The sequence below is a fragment of the Truncatella angustata genome, assembly GCF_020726525.1.
Source record: "Truncatella angustata strain MPI-SDFR-AT-0073 chromosome Unknown BKA67scaffold_3, whole genome shotgun sequence".
Classification (NCBI taxonomy): domain Eukaryota; kingdom Fungi; phylum Ascomycota; class Sordariomycetes; order Amphisphaeriales; family Sporocadaceae; genus Truncatella; species Truncatella angustata.
In genome coordinates, this window is record NW_025763383.1 from 1,316,648 (window position 1) to 1,332,756 (window position 16,109).

The 16,109-nt window shown below is 51.1% G+C and overlaps 6 protein-coding genes and 1 non-coding gene across 7 annotated transcripts; 4 read left to right on the forward strand and 3 right to left on the reverse strand.

The window, feature by feature from the left end:
• Positions 1-1,460: 1,460 nt before the first annotated feature.
• Positions 1,461-1,562, forward strand: BKA67DRAFT_t75. Its single transcript has one exon. It is a non-coding gene; the product is annotated as a tRNA-Ser (tRNA).
• BKA67DRAFT_233113 (uncharacterized protein) lies at positions 1,500-2,888 on the forward strand. Its single transcript, XM_046095645.1, has one exon. It carries the CDS (start codon positions 1,936-1,938, stop codon positions 2,692-2,694), a length of 759 nt encoding a protein of 252 aa, XP_045959578.1. The 5' UTR covers positions 1,500-1,935; the 3' UTR covers positions 2,695-2,888.
• A 194-nt stretch (positions 2,889-3,082) lies between these two features.
• On the reverse strand, positions 3,083-3,865 carry BKA67DRAFT_657262 (uncharacterized protein; the record flags this gene model as incomplete). Its single annotated transcript, XM_046107083.1, has 2 exons — positions 3,083-3,637; positions 3,701-3,865. The coding sequence occupies 2 exons, from the start codon at positions 3,863-3,865 to the stop codon at positions 3,083-3,085; spliced, it is 720 nt and encodes a 239-aa protein (XP_045959579.1).
• Positions 3,866-6,133: 2,268 nt separating this feature from the next.
• Positions 6,134-7,892, forward strand: BKA67DRAFT_644825 (uncharacterized protein; the record flags this gene model as incomplete). The annotated part of the gene is made up of 1 exon (XM_046105861.1): positions 6,134-7,892. The coding sequence occupies exon 1, from the start codon at positions 6,189-6,191 to the stop codon at positions 7,890-7,892; it is 1,704 nt and encodes a 567-aa protein (XP_045959580.1). The 5' UTR covers positions 6,134-6,188.
• A 47-nt stretch (positions 7,893-7,939) lies between these two features.
• Positions 7,940-10,116, reverse strand: BKA67DRAFT_560294 (DNA polymerase subunit delta-2). The gene is made up of 4 exons (XM_046102442.1): positions 9,982-10,116; positions 9,624-9,933; positions 8,623-9,559; positions 7,940-8,562 (listed from the first exon to the last, which is right to left on the reverse strand). The coding sequence occupies exons 1-4, from the start codon at positions 10,026-10,028 to the stop codon at positions 8,342-8,344; spliced, it is 1,515 nt and encodes a 504-aa protein (XP_045959581.1). The 5' UTR covers positions 10,029-10,116; the 3' UTR covers positions 7,940-8,341.
• A 214-nt stretch (positions 10,117-10,330) lies between these two features.
• BKA67DRAFT_560295 (WD40-repeat-containing domain protein) lies at positions 10,331-12,047 on the forward strand. Its single transcript, XM_046102443.1, has one exon. It carries the CDS (start codon positions 10,524-10,526, stop codon positions 11,973-11,975), a length of 1,452 nt encoding a protein of 483 aa, XP_045959582.1. The 5' UTR covers positions 10,331-10,523; the 3' UTR covers positions 11,976-12,047.
• A 2,481-nt stretch (positions 12,048-14,528) lies between these two features.
• On the reverse strand, positions 14,529-15,978 carry BKA67DRAFT_534248 (aspartic peptidase domain-containing protein; the record flags this gene model as incomplete). Its single annotated transcript, XM_046099835.1, has 3 exons — positions 14,529-15,002; positions 15,063-15,390; positions 15,461-15,978. The coding sequence occupies 3 exons, from the start codon at positions 15,976-15,978 to the stop codon at positions 14,529-14,531; spliced, it is 1,320 nt and encodes a 439-aa protein (XP_045959583.1).
• Between the last annotated feature and the right edge of the window lie 131 nt (positions 15,979-16,109).

Below are 16,109 nucleotides of genomic sequence, written 5' to 3' on the forward strand. Positions count from 1 at the left end.
AGATCGATTACCGGTGCCACTGGTTCTAGCCTATGATTGGAGTCAAGAGTGTGTACTAGAGCTGCGTGTCCGATCTGACCTGCATCTGCTCCTCTGAGCTGGCGGCCTCGAGGGGTAGCATGATACGATACCACAATCATGTCCCAAGCATTTTGGCGAAAACGGTAATATGACGATACACAGCCGCTCGACTTGACGACATAGTATGGAAGTAGGTATACGATCAGGTTCACGGGTTCCCCACGACTCTGTATGGGTCCTGCTCAGCCTCTGTTAGATCGGTGGAGCACACTATAGCCGACCGCTACTTGAGTATTGCTGCGGCTGGTTGAGGCGCTACTTGGCGAGAGGCATCCACCTAAATCGCAGTGAAACCACGGGCAATAGAGAATAGGTAAGCATTATGAAAGTGGGAAAGAGCAATACTGCAGCTACGGCATGCAAAAAGTGCTACGTGCACGTCATGATAGATTCAAAGCCGGTGAAGCACACAACAGCACGTAGAACCCATGACCCTTTTACTAGGTCTGTAATAACGTGACGCAAATGTTCCTACTTGATCCGATTCTCAAGGTCCTACCGCCTCCCATTCCATTGCCCAACAAAGCTGTCGGAATAAGAAGCCCCAACACTATGATGTGCAGCAACGACCAGATCCAAGACACTGTGGAAATTCCACAGGAAAGACAGAGGAATTTACTTCTGGAAGCACGGGACAAAGCAAATTGCATATCGCATTCCTTATTCCGTCTGCCAATAGAAGTTAAGCGCCTTGCATAGAAGCTTTGGAACGTTCCCTCGGAAGGCGGACATGACCGAAACACCAACATGTCTCTGGCGGCTTGGAGCTTGGGGCTATGTACTGCATGCGCGATCATCACCAGGTTGATTAGCCGCCCGGGGCCCAGGATACTGGATGCAGTGCTTACTGCATATTTGCTATCTGGGAGGCGCCATAATACAGAAAATTGATACTGGGGTGATAAACATTTCACTAGCATGTCCCCAATGGACCTCGGGAACGACATGCTGACTGTGCATACCTTAGAGTTCATGCCGGAGTCCTCAGGTGTCTCAGATTTTTCTCAGTGAGCTGCGGTGATGCTGCACCGCGAGAAAGCATGGTCCCCACGATAGCATCTGCCGACGTCCCCAATTGCAGCGTATGCTACTGTAAACAACCATCGCTCGGAATGAAAGATACAGCTTCGGCTAGCACCATGCTGTTCAATGGAGACAAAAGCTCCCCCCCGGCCATGGACTAGAATGGCAAGCCAAAAGTCTCGTGCATATGCTCGCTCCATCGACCTTTATCCTAATGCTGCTGGTGCGTTCCACATGTGAGAGCCTGCCAAGGGATGCCGCGGCGTGCTCGACTCCGGAGATATCCCCAGCCCCACTTTCACATTCGCGTTGGTCTGAGTATGGATAAGCAGCGTTTCTTCATCAGCAAATTGGCTGGCAACTTGCCAGAGTGGTTAATGGGTGAGACTCGAATATGCTATACGCAATTCAGCCATCTCATGGCTTCGGCCGCGTAGGTTCAAATCCTGCAGTTGTCGCTTCACAGCGTCCAGGCAAAACCTGGATTTCTCTTTTTGGCAGTTTTTTGGGGTTGTGGTGATAGAAAATGGTGTTGAGGTTGAATGTTTGTCTGCAGTTCGAACTGCTGTTCTGCAGTTTGGTTTTGGGCAAGCGCAAGACGGAGGACGGAGGACGGGCAAATTAAGTGGGGCCGTCTCTCGCAGGTGCAGACCTCGAATCGATGACCCATGCAAAAAAGTTCCATGGAGACATAGAGAAAGAGTATTCATGAGCTGTCACTGTCGCTCAACACTGAGCTTTACCTTATTGTTATATCCATCAACCGAGTTTCTTAAGATCGGCTTCAGCCTGACTCTTGACCACAATTGAGCTCCAAGACACAAGAATACTATGTCAACCACAGGCTCCCAACACGCGCAGCCGGCGCCGGCGCAACCTGCTGGATCGCAGCTCGCAACCACCCCCTCGCCCTCCTCGCAGCAGCAGCAGCAGCCGCCCTACAATCTCCTCCACACCGCAGCCCTCGTATGCACGCCCGTCGCCTTCCTGGGCCTCTTCCTGCCCCCGCGGCGGATCGACTTCCGAGCCATCGTCCTGGGCAGCACCGCCTTCTGGGGCGCTTCCCAGCTCAAGTACGACTACACGGGCACGTCGATGCTGCACAACTGGTGGCTAAAGGAGAAAGACACGTCCGGCAAGCCCTCCACCGGCGGTCTAAACGACTATCTGCCGAGCGACCGGGCGGCCGAGGTCAGCAGGCGCATCAAGGAGGAGAAGGCGAGGCGCCAGAGGACGAAAGAGCTGCTGGCGAGCGGCATGAGCGAGGAGGACGTCAAGAGAGTTCAGGAACTTGAGAGGAGGAAGCAGCGGCAACAACCCCAACAAGCAACAAACACCCTACAGACAAAGGGTGAGGGCGAGGGCGAGAGTGAGGGTGAGAAGGGTACGCTGAAGGCCATCTGGATGGGTGATGCCAAGGAGAACTGGAGGGAAGAGCGCGCCAAGAAGGAACAAGAGGCCTTGGCTGAGGGTGGAGAGGGCATCTGGGGGCTGATTACGGAGCAGATCTCGGAGGTATACAACAGAGGGGAGAAAAAGGCGCAGGAAGAGAAGGCGAAGAGGGAGAACAGCGCAAACAAGTCTTCGTGATCTATCAAAAGCTGTGGGTGGGATGCGTGGTGCTCTTGGTGTCCCGCGTGTAAAAGTACCTGCGATGCCACAGGTTCCGCATCAAGAAGGGACATGGGTTTTGTGATGTATATAATCGGTTGTAATGTAGGATAGGGTCGAAAGCATGGCCAATATGCATGGCTGGAGTTAAGGTCACTGGGCGAAACGATAAGGCCTGGTTCGAAGTAAGAGTAGTATACAATGTATATGACAAGAGCATGGTCTGAATTGCCTACAGCCCGAGGCTAAAGGCTACTTCACGGTAAGATTCCGCCAATAAAGACTATCTTTTAGGACTGCATCTATTGTTTCAACACCCGCCTCTTGTACGTCAAACCTTTCTATCATGCTGCAGGTTGAAGTGGGATCAAGACTCGGTCTGCTCCTGCTCCTGTGCCAGTTTCTTCTCTCTCCTCTCCAGCTTGGACACAACCTTCTGACGCTCCTTGAGCTTGCGGCCCTTCAACAGCTTCCCCTTTCTCGTGCGCAGTCGGCTGGCCTCCTTCTCTTTGCGGTCCTGCTTCTTCTTATCCCTGACAGCCGCCTTGCCGTCGGTCTGCTTGATCCACTTGTCCAAGGCAGCCTCCAGCTCCGCCGAGTTGTCGTCGGCGCCGAGGTTCATGGACTTCCGGAGCGCCTCGCGTTGCTTGCCAATCAGTTGCAGGCGGCGACGTGTTCTTCTGTTGATCTTGCCGCTCTCGTCTATGATCCCGTCCTCCTTGAGCGCTACCTCGTCCTTGGGAGCGGCCTTCGTCGGCTTGGTGTCTATGGTGAAGATGGAGTTGGGCTCAACCTCGACGGGAGCCTTCTTGGGTTTCGTGGGTGCTTCTGCTTCGTCCGAATCGGAGGACGAGTCGTCAGATGCTTCCGAGGCGGAGTCGGAAGACGAGTCCGAGCTAGACTCTTTTACTTTCTTTCCACTCTTTCGGCATTGTTAGCATGTTTCCAAGCCCGCCGCAGATCATTGAACCATTGGAACCCTCACCTGTTCTTGTTGTGCGTCTGAAGCTGCGGAGCTGTCCGAATCTTCACTTTCCTCCTTGGCTACAGCCTTGGGCTTCTTTTCTTTCTTGGCCTTCTTCACCTTGTCGTCAACGACCTTTGGGACCTTTTGCTTGGCCTCAGCTTTCGCCGTCCTGTCTTTCGCCATTTCCAAGGTTTTCTGATACAAGTATCGCCAATTGAACGAGCTTGCTGTGTATGAGATCTAGGTGATCCTCTTTGGTAATTGCCTGGTGCCGTTCGGACTTTGCGCTGCTCTGGCGATCAATCGGAGCGTTCAGTGAAGCCACCTCAGTTTATGTGGCTCGTAAATCAACCCAAGCAGTTGTTCTCAGAGTGTCTGCGCATCTAGTGGTTGCTTCGTAGCAGTCAATTGAATAGCCTTCGCAGTATAGACTAGAAGGTGGGAGGACTGAGAAAATAAAAGTGGTCCGCTTTATCTTATCGCTGCCAGCGCGGAACGGTTCCGTAACTCACCGTGAACCTGAGAGGTACCATTCGAGACAGACAGAGCTCTACGCAGTACAAGGAAGGAGTAAATACCTGCTCTGCTGTAGACGAGAGGCTTTGAGACACATCAGTAGCCGGGTGTGCAACCTCATCGGTTTTTCGGTCGTTTGGATGATTGGAAGGTATAGAAGATGAAAATCGTCTGTTGACCAGTAGGCTGGAAGAAGCTGAACATAGTAACAGGATTGCCTATAATAATCCCAAGTATGCTACTCAGGTGTACATTAAAGATGCGGAGCTACATGCTCAACAATTTTGAAACGACGGATTCGTTTATTGCTCTACTTTCTACTCATCGCCAACCATCTTATCCTTCACTCCCTTGTTATACTTTGTTTTCAAACACAAGTCTCAAATTCCCCATCACAACCACCCAAATTGCGCTTCTTTTTCTATTAAAAATATTTTTTTTTAATCATGTTGCACCTCGTTTTCAGGTCGTCCTAACAAAGGCTCAGTCCATGTTTTCCCGCTACCCGAATAAGGATGCCTCACCAGACAGATGGCGAGCAGACCCCCAAGGTCCTGGACATTGTGACGTCTTATGAAGAGATACAGAGGCGTACTATCGTTTGAGAAAGCTTGGCTGATCGCAGAAGGCATCATTGGAATCTTCTGGCCCCAATGGCGGCGCAAGGCAACAGTGTGACGCTCGTGCTGCGGAATGATCAAGATACAGTCTCCCACTGGGTGGATCGGCAGCATAGCTGGCAAGTCATAGACGAGCTGTGTCCGGCACGTTGGTGGACAAACCCATTGTACTCAAAATCTGTCTCCTTGGCATGCACGATTATACAGATCACCTGCTGTCCTATTTCATAAATGTGCCGAAATGCTTCCCATATAGCCACTTGTCGAAAACCATGCGGTTAGTATACAAGTGTGGAAAGCTGTCTCAGGGGTATCAAAGTCGTCAGGTCAAAGTAGAGAAATAGGATACTGTGTATGCAGTATGGAAGTTGCGATTGGGTCCCTTTTATAAGAACTGGGAGTTTGATAGGTTGTTTAGTGTCTGTTCTAGAGTTTGGTAGAGAACTGCCGTTACTCTAGTAATAATTATAAAGACAAGAAGAATATGCGCATTGTAAGTGAAAGAGCAGATTTGAAAATTCACCTCGAACCATGATTGGCATCTGTACCAGATGAGATTGCTTATTAACCCTGCCAATAACGGCAATTACTAAGGGATTGCGATGAGGAAGTCACCAATATAGACAGTATCGCATGACTGACTGATACATGTTATGCCCCTGTTTCCTTCCCGTCTACTGCTGCGATTGTATTGTACAACGGTATACATTCTCCTGGAAGCACAAGCAGCTACTACAATCTGCCATCTGCTCCCACATTGAAACTAACATAAAAGTAATACCTCGATTGCCATTACAACTGTCCTAGTTGGCCTCCATTGTGATCACTCATCTCTTGATCCTGTTCCATACCCGGGCTGTGAACAGCAGGTTCCGGCATACCGCAAACTTTGGGGTGCTCATCCCCCCTTTCATTTCTGCTATGCAAACCCCTGAGCGCGATTCTGGAGCCTCTTGATGCAGAGTGACCTCTACAAAGCAACGCGTTTAACTGCCAAGACCTAGACCTAACGGCCGTTCACCGCACTCACCTTCGCCTTAAAGTAAGTAACTATATCCGACCGTCCCTGCCATGCTTCTAAACTTCACCTCCACCAAGGTCATTTCCTTGCCTATCGAGAGAAACTCGTCATATTCCTTAAGTGCCTACTTACCAAAGTACCGCTATTTCTCTTCACATTTATATGTTCGACTCATGAGACACTTCAGACTGACTCACTTGCAGGTATAACGAAGCACCAAGCCAAATCATATATTTATTAAGCTTGCACTTACACGAATCCAAGCATCGATACCAGCAGTACCAAGCAGACTACGGTCTACAATCCTACCTTCTGCATAGTCAAAATACCAATAACACATTGAAACACAATGCCTCGAAGCCAGGCAGCCACGAAGCGTGCGTCGGCAAAGAGACGAGCTGCAGCTCCTAAAAAAGTCGCCTCTGCCACAGCTCGTCAAACCGGCCGCCGCGCTACCCGCCCCGGGCATGCTAGCAACGACAAAGGCAACAAAAAGAAGCCACAGCGTAAGAGCCGCAAGAAGAAACAGCCCAAGCAGGACCTCGGCGGGCAGCGATTGGAGGAGCAACCGCCCCGGCACCATCGTGTCAGAGCGCTCATCGCAGCCGCCTTCCCAGGCAAGCGACGAGCCTCGAACGCCTACGACGACAGGATCGTGAAGCGGAGCCGCGCGTCCTCGTTCGTGCACCTGCCGTGGGAGCGCGAGAGCGAGACGATATTGAACCAGCACGGAGAAGCGATCGAGAAGCCCGGCTATGTTGCACATAACCTGTTCGGCAGCTCCGGCTTTGGCGACCAGCGCACGCTCATCGATCGCATGGCGTCGGGCCAGACGCAAGGCACCAGCGACGACGATCCGATTGCAGCCATGGGATCTTTTGGAAAGCTGCCCACCGAGATCCGCGACATGATCTTCCGCAGCCTGCTGCTACACCACAGGGACATCCGGGTGCTGCGCGGGTGGTCTCTGGTCTTCCCCCGCTCGCGGCCCAACCTGGAGGCCAACATGCTGCGCGTCTGCCGCGTCTTTTACCGCCAGGGCATCCGGATCCTGTACGGCGAAAACACGTTTGTGTACCTGATCCGAGACCCTAGCTCCTGGCGCTCCGACACGGCCATCGTCATGGAGCACGTGTACAGCCAAGAGTCCCTCCCCATCGATAAGCACGGCCATTTGATCCGACGGATCAAGGTCGTGGTCGAAGCGAACCGCATGCATCTGCACGACGCGCGCATGACCCTGCCGCACGCCTTACAGAAGTTCCTCCCCGGCGGCGACCTGTCCACGCCCGCCCAGCTGCACACTGTGACTCTCGAGCTGCCAGCGCAGACGCGCCACAGCCTGGGCATGAGGGGCGACACGGGAACCAGGCTCGCCGACGTGCCCGCGTGCTCGTGGCTCCGCCGGGACTCGTCGGTGCTGAGCGCGCTCAAGCACCTCAACTGCCAGTTTATCCGCGTGCTGGCGTACACCGCACCTCGCAGTGGCGACCGCTATGGTGGCGAGTGCTTCGAGGCGCTCATCGACCGCCGTCCACACTTTAGCCAGCTCAGCGCCGACGAGGGCGACCACGATATGTGGGGCGGCGATGGTGTCATGCTCGCGACGCGTAGGCTTGAGGCGGTAAAGTCGCGGGCTCGCCTCCATACCTTGTATTTCTGGCTGGAGCAGCTGACGCATGACTGGGACGCTGACATGCCCATACGTGCTGTGATCAACGGGCCCTTCGAGACCTATGTGCCAGGATTAGAGGCGGGGGAACCTCTCGAAGCGCTGCCTTCGGGGTCGACCACTCGATCGAGTCGACGCAGCACGATGGGACGTGTGAACTACCGGCTCTCGGCTAGCCCCCCTGGATTGAGCGAATACGACGATGAGTACGATCACGACGGAGGAGACGATGATGAGGACGACGATGAGGACGACGATGAGGACGATGATGAGGACGACGATGAGGGCGACGATGAGGACGACGATTCCATGTTTGTCGAGGCCAAAGGAGGCAAGGGAAGCCGTCGTGATACGTTCGTTGGTAGCGATGTTCTTCAATGAGCTCAGGACGAGTAACGACAGCAAAGAGCTTTGTGTTGGGCTGATTGGTGGTTTTGGACTTGGCCTTTCATCGGGTTCCTTTCTCCTGAAAGTTGTGCCAGTCGGTTTTGTATGCATTCGGTTTTCGTCCGATCGCTTTCAAGTGATACAAATCACCTGGCGCAATAGACAAGTGGTCGGCAGTGGTATTCAACCCGTCTTTTCTCACTATTTCATTTTTAGCCTCTATGCGACAATCTTGCGGTGGTTTCACATGGGCTTTGCGATGGGTTCTAATCGGTTAGTTAATAGCCGGACTTAGACTAAGTTAGCTGCTATGAAATGGCCATGAACAATAGTTTGAGCAATGCTTTTGTGTTCTTAGCGACTTGTGGTATCATTCGAGTATATGCTGCAGTTATCTCTGCTACATTTTGTCAACCCCTTAAAGATCAAACTCGCTCACTCACTTACAAAGTAGCGATCTTGACTTTCGTTACATCCAGTGTCTCCATATCCACCAAGACCAACTCCTTTGTTGCAGCAAACGATGGTACGGTAATAAGCCGCACAGACTGCCCTTCTGGACCGGTGACGACTCTTGTTCCAAACTCAGGCTGGCATCCAACAAAGTAAAGGTGCGGACACGTTCTCATAACAAACGGGTCATCGTCTTGGAACGGGTATGCCCCTAGTTCAGAAGTTAGTTTTGCTGATTTTATTGGCGTGGTTCCCGTTTCATGTGACTTACAAAGAGTGTCAGGCGCTGTTGGTGCACAGCAGCGCCACCTGCACATGGCTTCCATCATACCCAGTCTATCCTCACTATCGACGTACTTGAAGACATCATCCACATTCTGGCCTCCTGTGCCCAGCACCCGCCACCCGTCAACTTCACCTTCCCACGGATTTGTTACGTTGTCAAGCCAGCCTGCTTCATTTGAGGTGGGCGTAGCAGTGTATGGCCTGGCATTCGGGAACATGGCTGGATGTATAGGTTGTTGTGGGTAGCTGGCATTTGCAGGATCTTGCGCACCAGGGAGCATGGTAACTGGCATGGTGGGGAGAATGGACCCGAGGAAATCATCGAGAAGCTGAGAAGGTAAGGCGTTGTACGAGCTGGCATCATACCCGTATTTCTTACTCGTCTTCTTCTCGGTCGGCTTTTCCTCAGTGATCGGCCGTTCTTCATTTGATATCGAATTGCCAGCTATTATTAAGCGGCTTATTTGTGATAACTCCTGCTGCACGGAAGAGTCAAAGACTTCGCCAAGCAAGTATTCCAGGAGCAAGTTGAGTTCCATTGCGTGTGACGCATTCGAGCCTGAAAAGCCTAAACCGGAGACTATCGCAATTTTCCCGCCACTTCCACGGGATTGCGAATCGGTCATCTCGTCGTCCTCATCTCTGTGCTTCTTAGTCTTCGTACCGTTAGTGGTTGGAGGTTTCGATAACGCCCAACGCTCTGGTTGTGGCGGCAAATCCGGAAGTTTGAAATCGATAACTTCTAGCGTGCCGTCTGCGTTCTCGGTTCCCATTACGGCAATAACACACCCTGTGACAAGAAATACTGACTTGAGCGCATCGCCGACGAGGCGTATGCGACCAGATTCGTCCTCCAAAGTGACGGCATCTGATCCGTCATCAGACCAATACTTTTGTGTCGATGTGGGCGCGGAGATCCATCTCTAGCATGCTGTCAGCTCTGATCTTCGGGGTGTTTAGGTGTGAGCTGGCTGGCTAAAGACCTACGTCCTTGGAGACGTCCTCCAAAATATTGGGCTTCAGAGCCATATCCATGTAGACTGTGCCAGTGGTCCAACATAACTCGCCCTGCCGAATGTCCAGTACTCTGTCCATCCGCCTAACTTGCTCGCCACCAATGACCGTGTTGCTCCATGCTTTAGATGCAATGGCCTCGACAGCTGGCTTGATCTTGGTCAACCTCAAGAAGTACATATCAGCGAATTGTTGCTTGTATGACTTATCCTTGGCCAACCGAAAGGAATGGAGGGCCTTGTACGTCGACGCTGTCCGTTCAAGCTCATCCTCCTTCTTGCCCCTGAAGATGGCTCAGCATATATACACCAATAAGCGTGTTAGAACTCACGAGGGCTTCCGGAGTAGACTCCCTTGTACACTGTCAAGACCTGCCATCTTAGAGCTGCGTTTTGGGCTCTTGGGAAGCAGATTGGCCAAATTTCCAAATAAAAAAAATGGCCAATTGGAAGATGAAAGATCAAAGATGGACGGGACGACGCGCTCTGGAAGCCCGACACGCGTTAAGTGATGTGGGGCTGTCTCAGCGATCTTTAGCACATCTTAGCGTGCAGTTGGCCGTCGCTGGCCGTTCACTCATTGGTGAAAACCCCCTGTTCCGCGGGGTAAGGCTACGGAAGGCTGCTGGGAGTCTTAAAAGAAAATATCAAAAATTTGGGAAAAATTGTCTGCTGCTGTTCGCTGCTCAATTGGGTCTTAGCAGCAGATCATAGGACATTTCCAAATCGCAACACAACTCGGTAATCTACGAGCCGCCAACGAAGCCTGCATTGCTTTATTTGTTGTCAAAGGGTCCGCACAGATCTCAATTCTTTGATACGGGACGAACTTGATTCTATAGGACTTTCAAAGCGGCGACCGCCACCGCCCAAGATGGATTCCGCGACAGGAACCCAGCAAATCAGGGTCAACTTCACCACGACACTGCCCGAACTTCAACTCCCAGACGGCAAGAGCCAATTGCTCGTACCGGGTGACATCAAGCGTTATGGCCTTTCCCGCGTTCTGAACTCCGAGTCCATGCTCAACACAGAATCCCCTGTCCCTCTCGATTTCCTCATCAACGGCACCTACTTGCGCACACCTCTCGAGGACTATCTGAAGGAGAACGGCTTGTCGTCTGAAACTACCGTCACGCTTCAGTATGTCAAGAGTTTGATCCCGCCTATGTACCAGGCGAGCTTTGAACACGACGATTGGGTCACTGGTATCGATGTCCTGTCGGCGACCTCGCGAGCTGGTGTGTGGACAGGCGATGCCCTGCGACAGGGACAAAATCGGATTGTTTCGGCTTCATACGATGGTCTCCTGAGGATATGGAACAGTTCTGGGCAGGTTATTGCGACCTCGCCATCCGCTAGCAATGGTGGTCACAGCGCAGCGATCAAGGCCGCCAAGTTTTTGAGCTCTTCTCAGATTGCCTCTGGTGGAATGGATCGCACAGTGCGCGTTTGGAAATACGCCGAGACCGACGAATTCACTGGCGATGTCAAGCCCACTCTTGAGCTTTTTGGTCATCAGGCATCGGTTGAACATTTGGATGTGCATGCTCCGACCAAGCGCATACTCAGTGCATCCAAGGACGGAGCCGTCGGCTTGTGGTCGACATCCAAGTCCGCTGCACCAGAAGCACTTGCCAGCCTTCTCCCAGGTGCCGGTACCAACGTTGCCAAGAAGAGGAAAATTGCTGCCGCAGCACCACAAAGAGGCCCTCTGGCCATGATGCAGATCCACAACTCTCCGGTATCTGGTGTTATCTTCCACCCTGATGACTCGACTGTGGCATACTCGGCATCCGAAGACCATACCATCAAGACAATCGATCTCACCACACATTCCGTAGTTAGCACACTCACGACTGCGCATCCCTTGTTATCATTGGCCTCCCTCCCTGGCATCAGCACATCTCTGTTGGCGGCAGGAACATCAGCAAGGCATATCACCTTGGTAGACCCCCGAGCTTCGGCGGCTACAACCTCAGTGATGACTCTTCGTGGCCACCGAAACTTTGTCACATCTATCTGTGCTTCTCCCAACGACAACTACTCCCTCGTTTCTGGATCTCACGATGGTACATGCAGAATATGGGATCTACGAAGCATGCGCACGGGCACCAAGGCGGAAGGAGGTGGCAGTGTCAGCGAAGCCGTCTATGTCATTGAGCGTGAGAGTCAGAAGAGCAAGAAGAAGAAGAGCGATGTGCCAGGCGCTGGCTGCAAGGTTTTCGGTGCCGTGTGGGACAAGCACTTTGGCATTGTAAGTGGAGGCGAAGATAAACAGGTGCAGATAAATAGGGGTAACGATCTATTGCTCGGAAAGGAGTAGACAGAAGCCAAGAAATGTTGCCCACTGTTAGATTGATACCCCAGATAATGGATAGACAAAAGCTGGCGTTCATTGTGTTCTATCTGCGTAAGAGGTCAGTAAACGTGATATTTACAACGGTCAAGCCTTGCGAATGGTAAATCTAGTAACGAGTGACTGTTATTGAAGTCGTCCATTGAGCTCAAGCGTACGCTTGTTCATCGTCTTTCTTGACTGTGTCCCCTTGACTTCTATAAGGACATCAACGAGGTTAACTAGAACGGTGCGAAGCAACGCGACAGGATGGGTCCTTCTGATTCTCTTGTCCGTTTCTGGCCTGATGCCATTGTCCCTTCAGCAAAATTCGTGCCAGTTGTCGGGTAGAACTCTCGGAACCTCGTAAGCTGCTGTGATTTGAAGACAGACTCTAGAGCTTGTACTGCAATAGACGCCTCAGGTTCGGAGGTGTACCGGCCTGGAGCCGCCGACAAAAGTGTATACGTAACATCAGCAAGGAGACATGCCTGCTCAGCCGGTACACGCGAAGTCTTTGAAATGGTCCGAAGTTTCCGGAAGTATTCTTCTGCAGCATAACCAGAATTTGGAACTCTCTTGACACCCTGACCGTCGTAATCGCAATCTAGGGTAGACAGAAACTTAATAACGCACCTTTATCACAGAATGTATTCATTACCCTTAGGCATCCCACTCTTTCAGAGGCCTTCAGGCTTATATGGAAGCAACACAACAAAAAATCAAGTCATGGCGTGGTAACATTGTCAGGAATCCTACTGGAGCCTGGTCGTGCACAGCGAAATACAAACGTATTCGGGTTGACCTGGCTGTCTGGATGTAACTTCCCCACGGAATGTGTTGGTATGTAAACACAGCCCAAGGGGGCCATGCCTGACATTGCGCAGCAGCAGATTTATGAACCTCCAGATCTATCTTCATGGCATCGTCCAGGTTACACAAAATGAGGGTCTTATTTGGGTCATGTCCAATTTTCTAGCAGTAGCTTTAGCATCCTAAAGCGTGCCGCATCCATAAATTGTTCAAATACCGGTGACTTCGCTGTGAAGTCCAAGCTAAAGTTGATGGCTAAGGCAGGCGTACCGAGGTCATCCAAGTAGCAGTCTGTTTCAAAAAGCATGTTGGAGTGGTATGATTTAAAATGATACCCGACTATCCTAAGTTCCTTCTTGAAGTAGTCCAAATTGCTCGCAGTGGTGTTCTCGGAGCCGGAATGTTTTGATAGCACCATTTCGATTTGAGCAAGGAGTTCTACGGGATTCGGCCACTTTCATCGAGACCTTCCTCCTCCTGAATTTCTAAAGCATATTCCATAATAGCATGGAGTGACTGCAACTGCAAGGCTTCGAACATGTAGTGCCGCCCTATCAAGGAATCTGCTCGTGGGTTTCTCGTTTTGACGAAAGCGCTATGCGCCCCCATTATCGCGATTTTGGCCTTGAATGTGGCAGCGCTTTTCTCCTGTAGAAACAAGGCCATATCTCGGGTTTGTAAGAAGTCGGCGACTGTGCGGCGTGAGAAGTCTACATAAGAACCATACGTCTGCAATAGTCCTCGGCAGTAAGCACTCACGCGGAGCCGAGTGTACTGATTCAATTTTTGAATATCATAATGAAGAAGAAGACGGTAATATATATGGTCATCGTACGATAGGTCGTCATATTATCGCTCAAGGTAATTGTATACCAGAATTTCAAACGGCGAAGGTGCTGCGACCGCCACCCACATTACACCAGCCATCTTTTCCAGATAGAATGGTTCAGCAGAGTCTAAGATGCATCGAAAAAAAAAAAAAATTTTAGGTCAAGTGGAACGTTTTCAAGCCTCTTCAGCAGGTCGGAGTAGCTGTCATCATTCGTGAGGCGATTCCGAAGTAGCCGTATTACCATGAATACCCAAAGGAAACCCCCCATAGATCGCCGAGCGACTTCGCATGTCAACTCGGAGGCCCTGGTAGTCTGAAACCCCAAATATTATGTTCGGATAAACGACTCTCGGTATATCTCTCAATATCGGTCTTGTTAACTTCATGCATGTACATCTTTGTTGAAAGATTACTGCCAAAGGCGTCTACGAAAATATTCCAAGGACGACTCGAAACGCAACTTTCCATAGCAGACGAGCTGGCAAGAGCAATCAGGTCTTTACAAAGTCCTATGCAGTCGCTCTCATCAGCCTCATATCCATCTAATCCAACGATGAAACGCAGAACAATAAGAGTCACCAGATGATATGGCTTGTTATTCAAAATCTTACTACATTGTCTATAATATTTACTGTTAAAGGGTCGCCCTCTCACAGTGCTTGTAACTTATGGAATGTAAAGTTTGCGGATGTGGTCGGATAATTGTGGTAGGATCGGCACTCGTGTCCTGTAATCTACAAGTAGCTGCATATATATTTGCAAAAGACTCGATTAGGGTAGCCTTTACCGATCTATTTAGGCATTTACGCCACAATTTAATCCTCCGCAGATGAATTGGAGCGACTCTACATCCAAGTGAAATTCTGGTATATCACCTCTCTTGTACATAGCATACTTCAACCCACCTTGTCGGTTCTCTGCGCAAACTTCATCTCCTTCTTGTCCGAGACGTCAAACACAACTAACAACTCCTGCAAGAAGACATCACCAAGTATGTAGGTGCCCGAACCCCTCGCGATCCCCGTGGTGCAATAGTCAGCATCAAATTCAGGGGTCCTTGTCTCTGGTAGGATAAGGCTGCTGGGGTCAATCCTGAGCTTCTTGCCCCCGATGCCTATTTCCACAGTGGGTGGGATAGCATCACACTGCACAACGTAGGTACCACTGCCGTAATACTCTGCCGGCGGCGAGAAGAGGCTGCTGATGTTGTCTGCTACGTCTCTGGGGAAGTAGGCGAGTGTCGTCCCGGTGTCGACGATCATAAGAGTAGGCTTTGTCCAGTTTGAAGCAGTTTCCGTGTTATTGAACGTGACACTCTCTGGGCGCAGACCGTAGTATAGGTATTCTGCCGGTTTGCCGCTGATGCTGATCTGGAAGGTGTCAAATCTATAGCAATGCTGGGTCATCAGAAGTGATGTAATTTATCTTACCTTAGAGATAGGTGTGGTAGCGAACTCTCCAGTCTTGACCGCAGGCGGAACTCCGCCGAAAGAGATGAAGGACCGGTCATCGTCACGAGACATGGCAATACTGAACACGGGCGACACGGTGCCGTTCAAGCTCATGGTCTCAACCAACGGTGGATATCTTGCAGCATTGGCATCGTTGTCCTTGGAGGGATCTGTCCCCAGATATGCAGTCGTGAGCCCGCGGAGTCCCAAGCCTAGTATACCTGAGAATAGTCCATTCCCTCGAATACTGGCCGACGTCACGAGAGACATCTGTTGACGTGGGACGGTGATGCCAGCTACAGTGACACTAAGGAAAGATTTAGTCAATCCGTGTTTCTTGTCCAACTAACATTTCACTAGACGTGAGAGAAACCTACTCAGCGTATCCGAAGTCGCCATTCAAAGAATCTCCACCACCATATGTGATATTCATATGCTGGTCCGAAATCTTTCCACCCGAGAACTCGCCTCCATATGAAGGGCCAAAATTGCAATACAGCTGGGATTGAGGCGCGTGTGATCGATCAAGGCATTGGTAAGCTGAAGACATGAGCCATGTGTCTGAGCTTCCCGTATCGGGGATCATCGACCAGTTGCTGCCACCAATACCCACTTGCATCAAATATTCAGTCTGCAGAGGGATTGCCTTGATATGGTCGGTCCCCGTGCCAGCTTGCCGATTTTCTGTATCGTCATGGGCAATTGGAAATGGCGGATGAAGAAGCGCCTCGCGGTTCAGTGGGACTCTGATCAGAGGATGAAAGTTATCCGTGATGGATAGTCCCGCTTCAGCGATATAGTTTCGGCGAGGCTCGAGGTCATCGAAAATCGGCGCAGCTAGGCCGAGTCTCAGGGTAGCCACAAACACCAGGCTTTGAAAGGTTGACTTTGCCATGCTGACACCGTACCGGAGATATCAGATCAAGGTGCTCAACAGATGGATAACGATGTCCCCGAGCAGAATCTACAGAATTCTGTTCTGCGGGGGCTCATGGTGTCCATATTACAAGAGCACGTTGTAAGCTA

Coding starts and splice junctions, on each gene's coding strand:
- BKA67DRAFT_560295 (XM_046102443.1), top strand. CDS start 10,524: ATGGATTCCGCGACAGGAACCCAGCAAATCAGGGTCAACTTCACCACG.
- BKA67DRAFT_233113 (XM_046095645.1), top strand. CDS start 1,936: ATGTCAACCACAGGCTCCCAACACGCGCAGCCGGCGCCGGCGCAACCT.
- BKA67DRAFT_560294 (XM_046102442.1), bottom strand. CDS start 10,028: ATGGCAGGTCTTGACAGTGTACAAGGGAGTCTACTCCGGAAGCCCTC. Junction 9,560..9,623: donor TGGAGGACGTCTCCAAGGAC/GTAGGTCTTTAG, acceptor ACAGCATGCTAG/AGATGGATCTCCGCGCCCAC. Junction 8,563..8,622: donor AACAGCGCCTGACACTCTTT/GTAAGTCACATG, acceptor CTTCTGAACTAG/GGGCATACCCGTTCCAAGAC.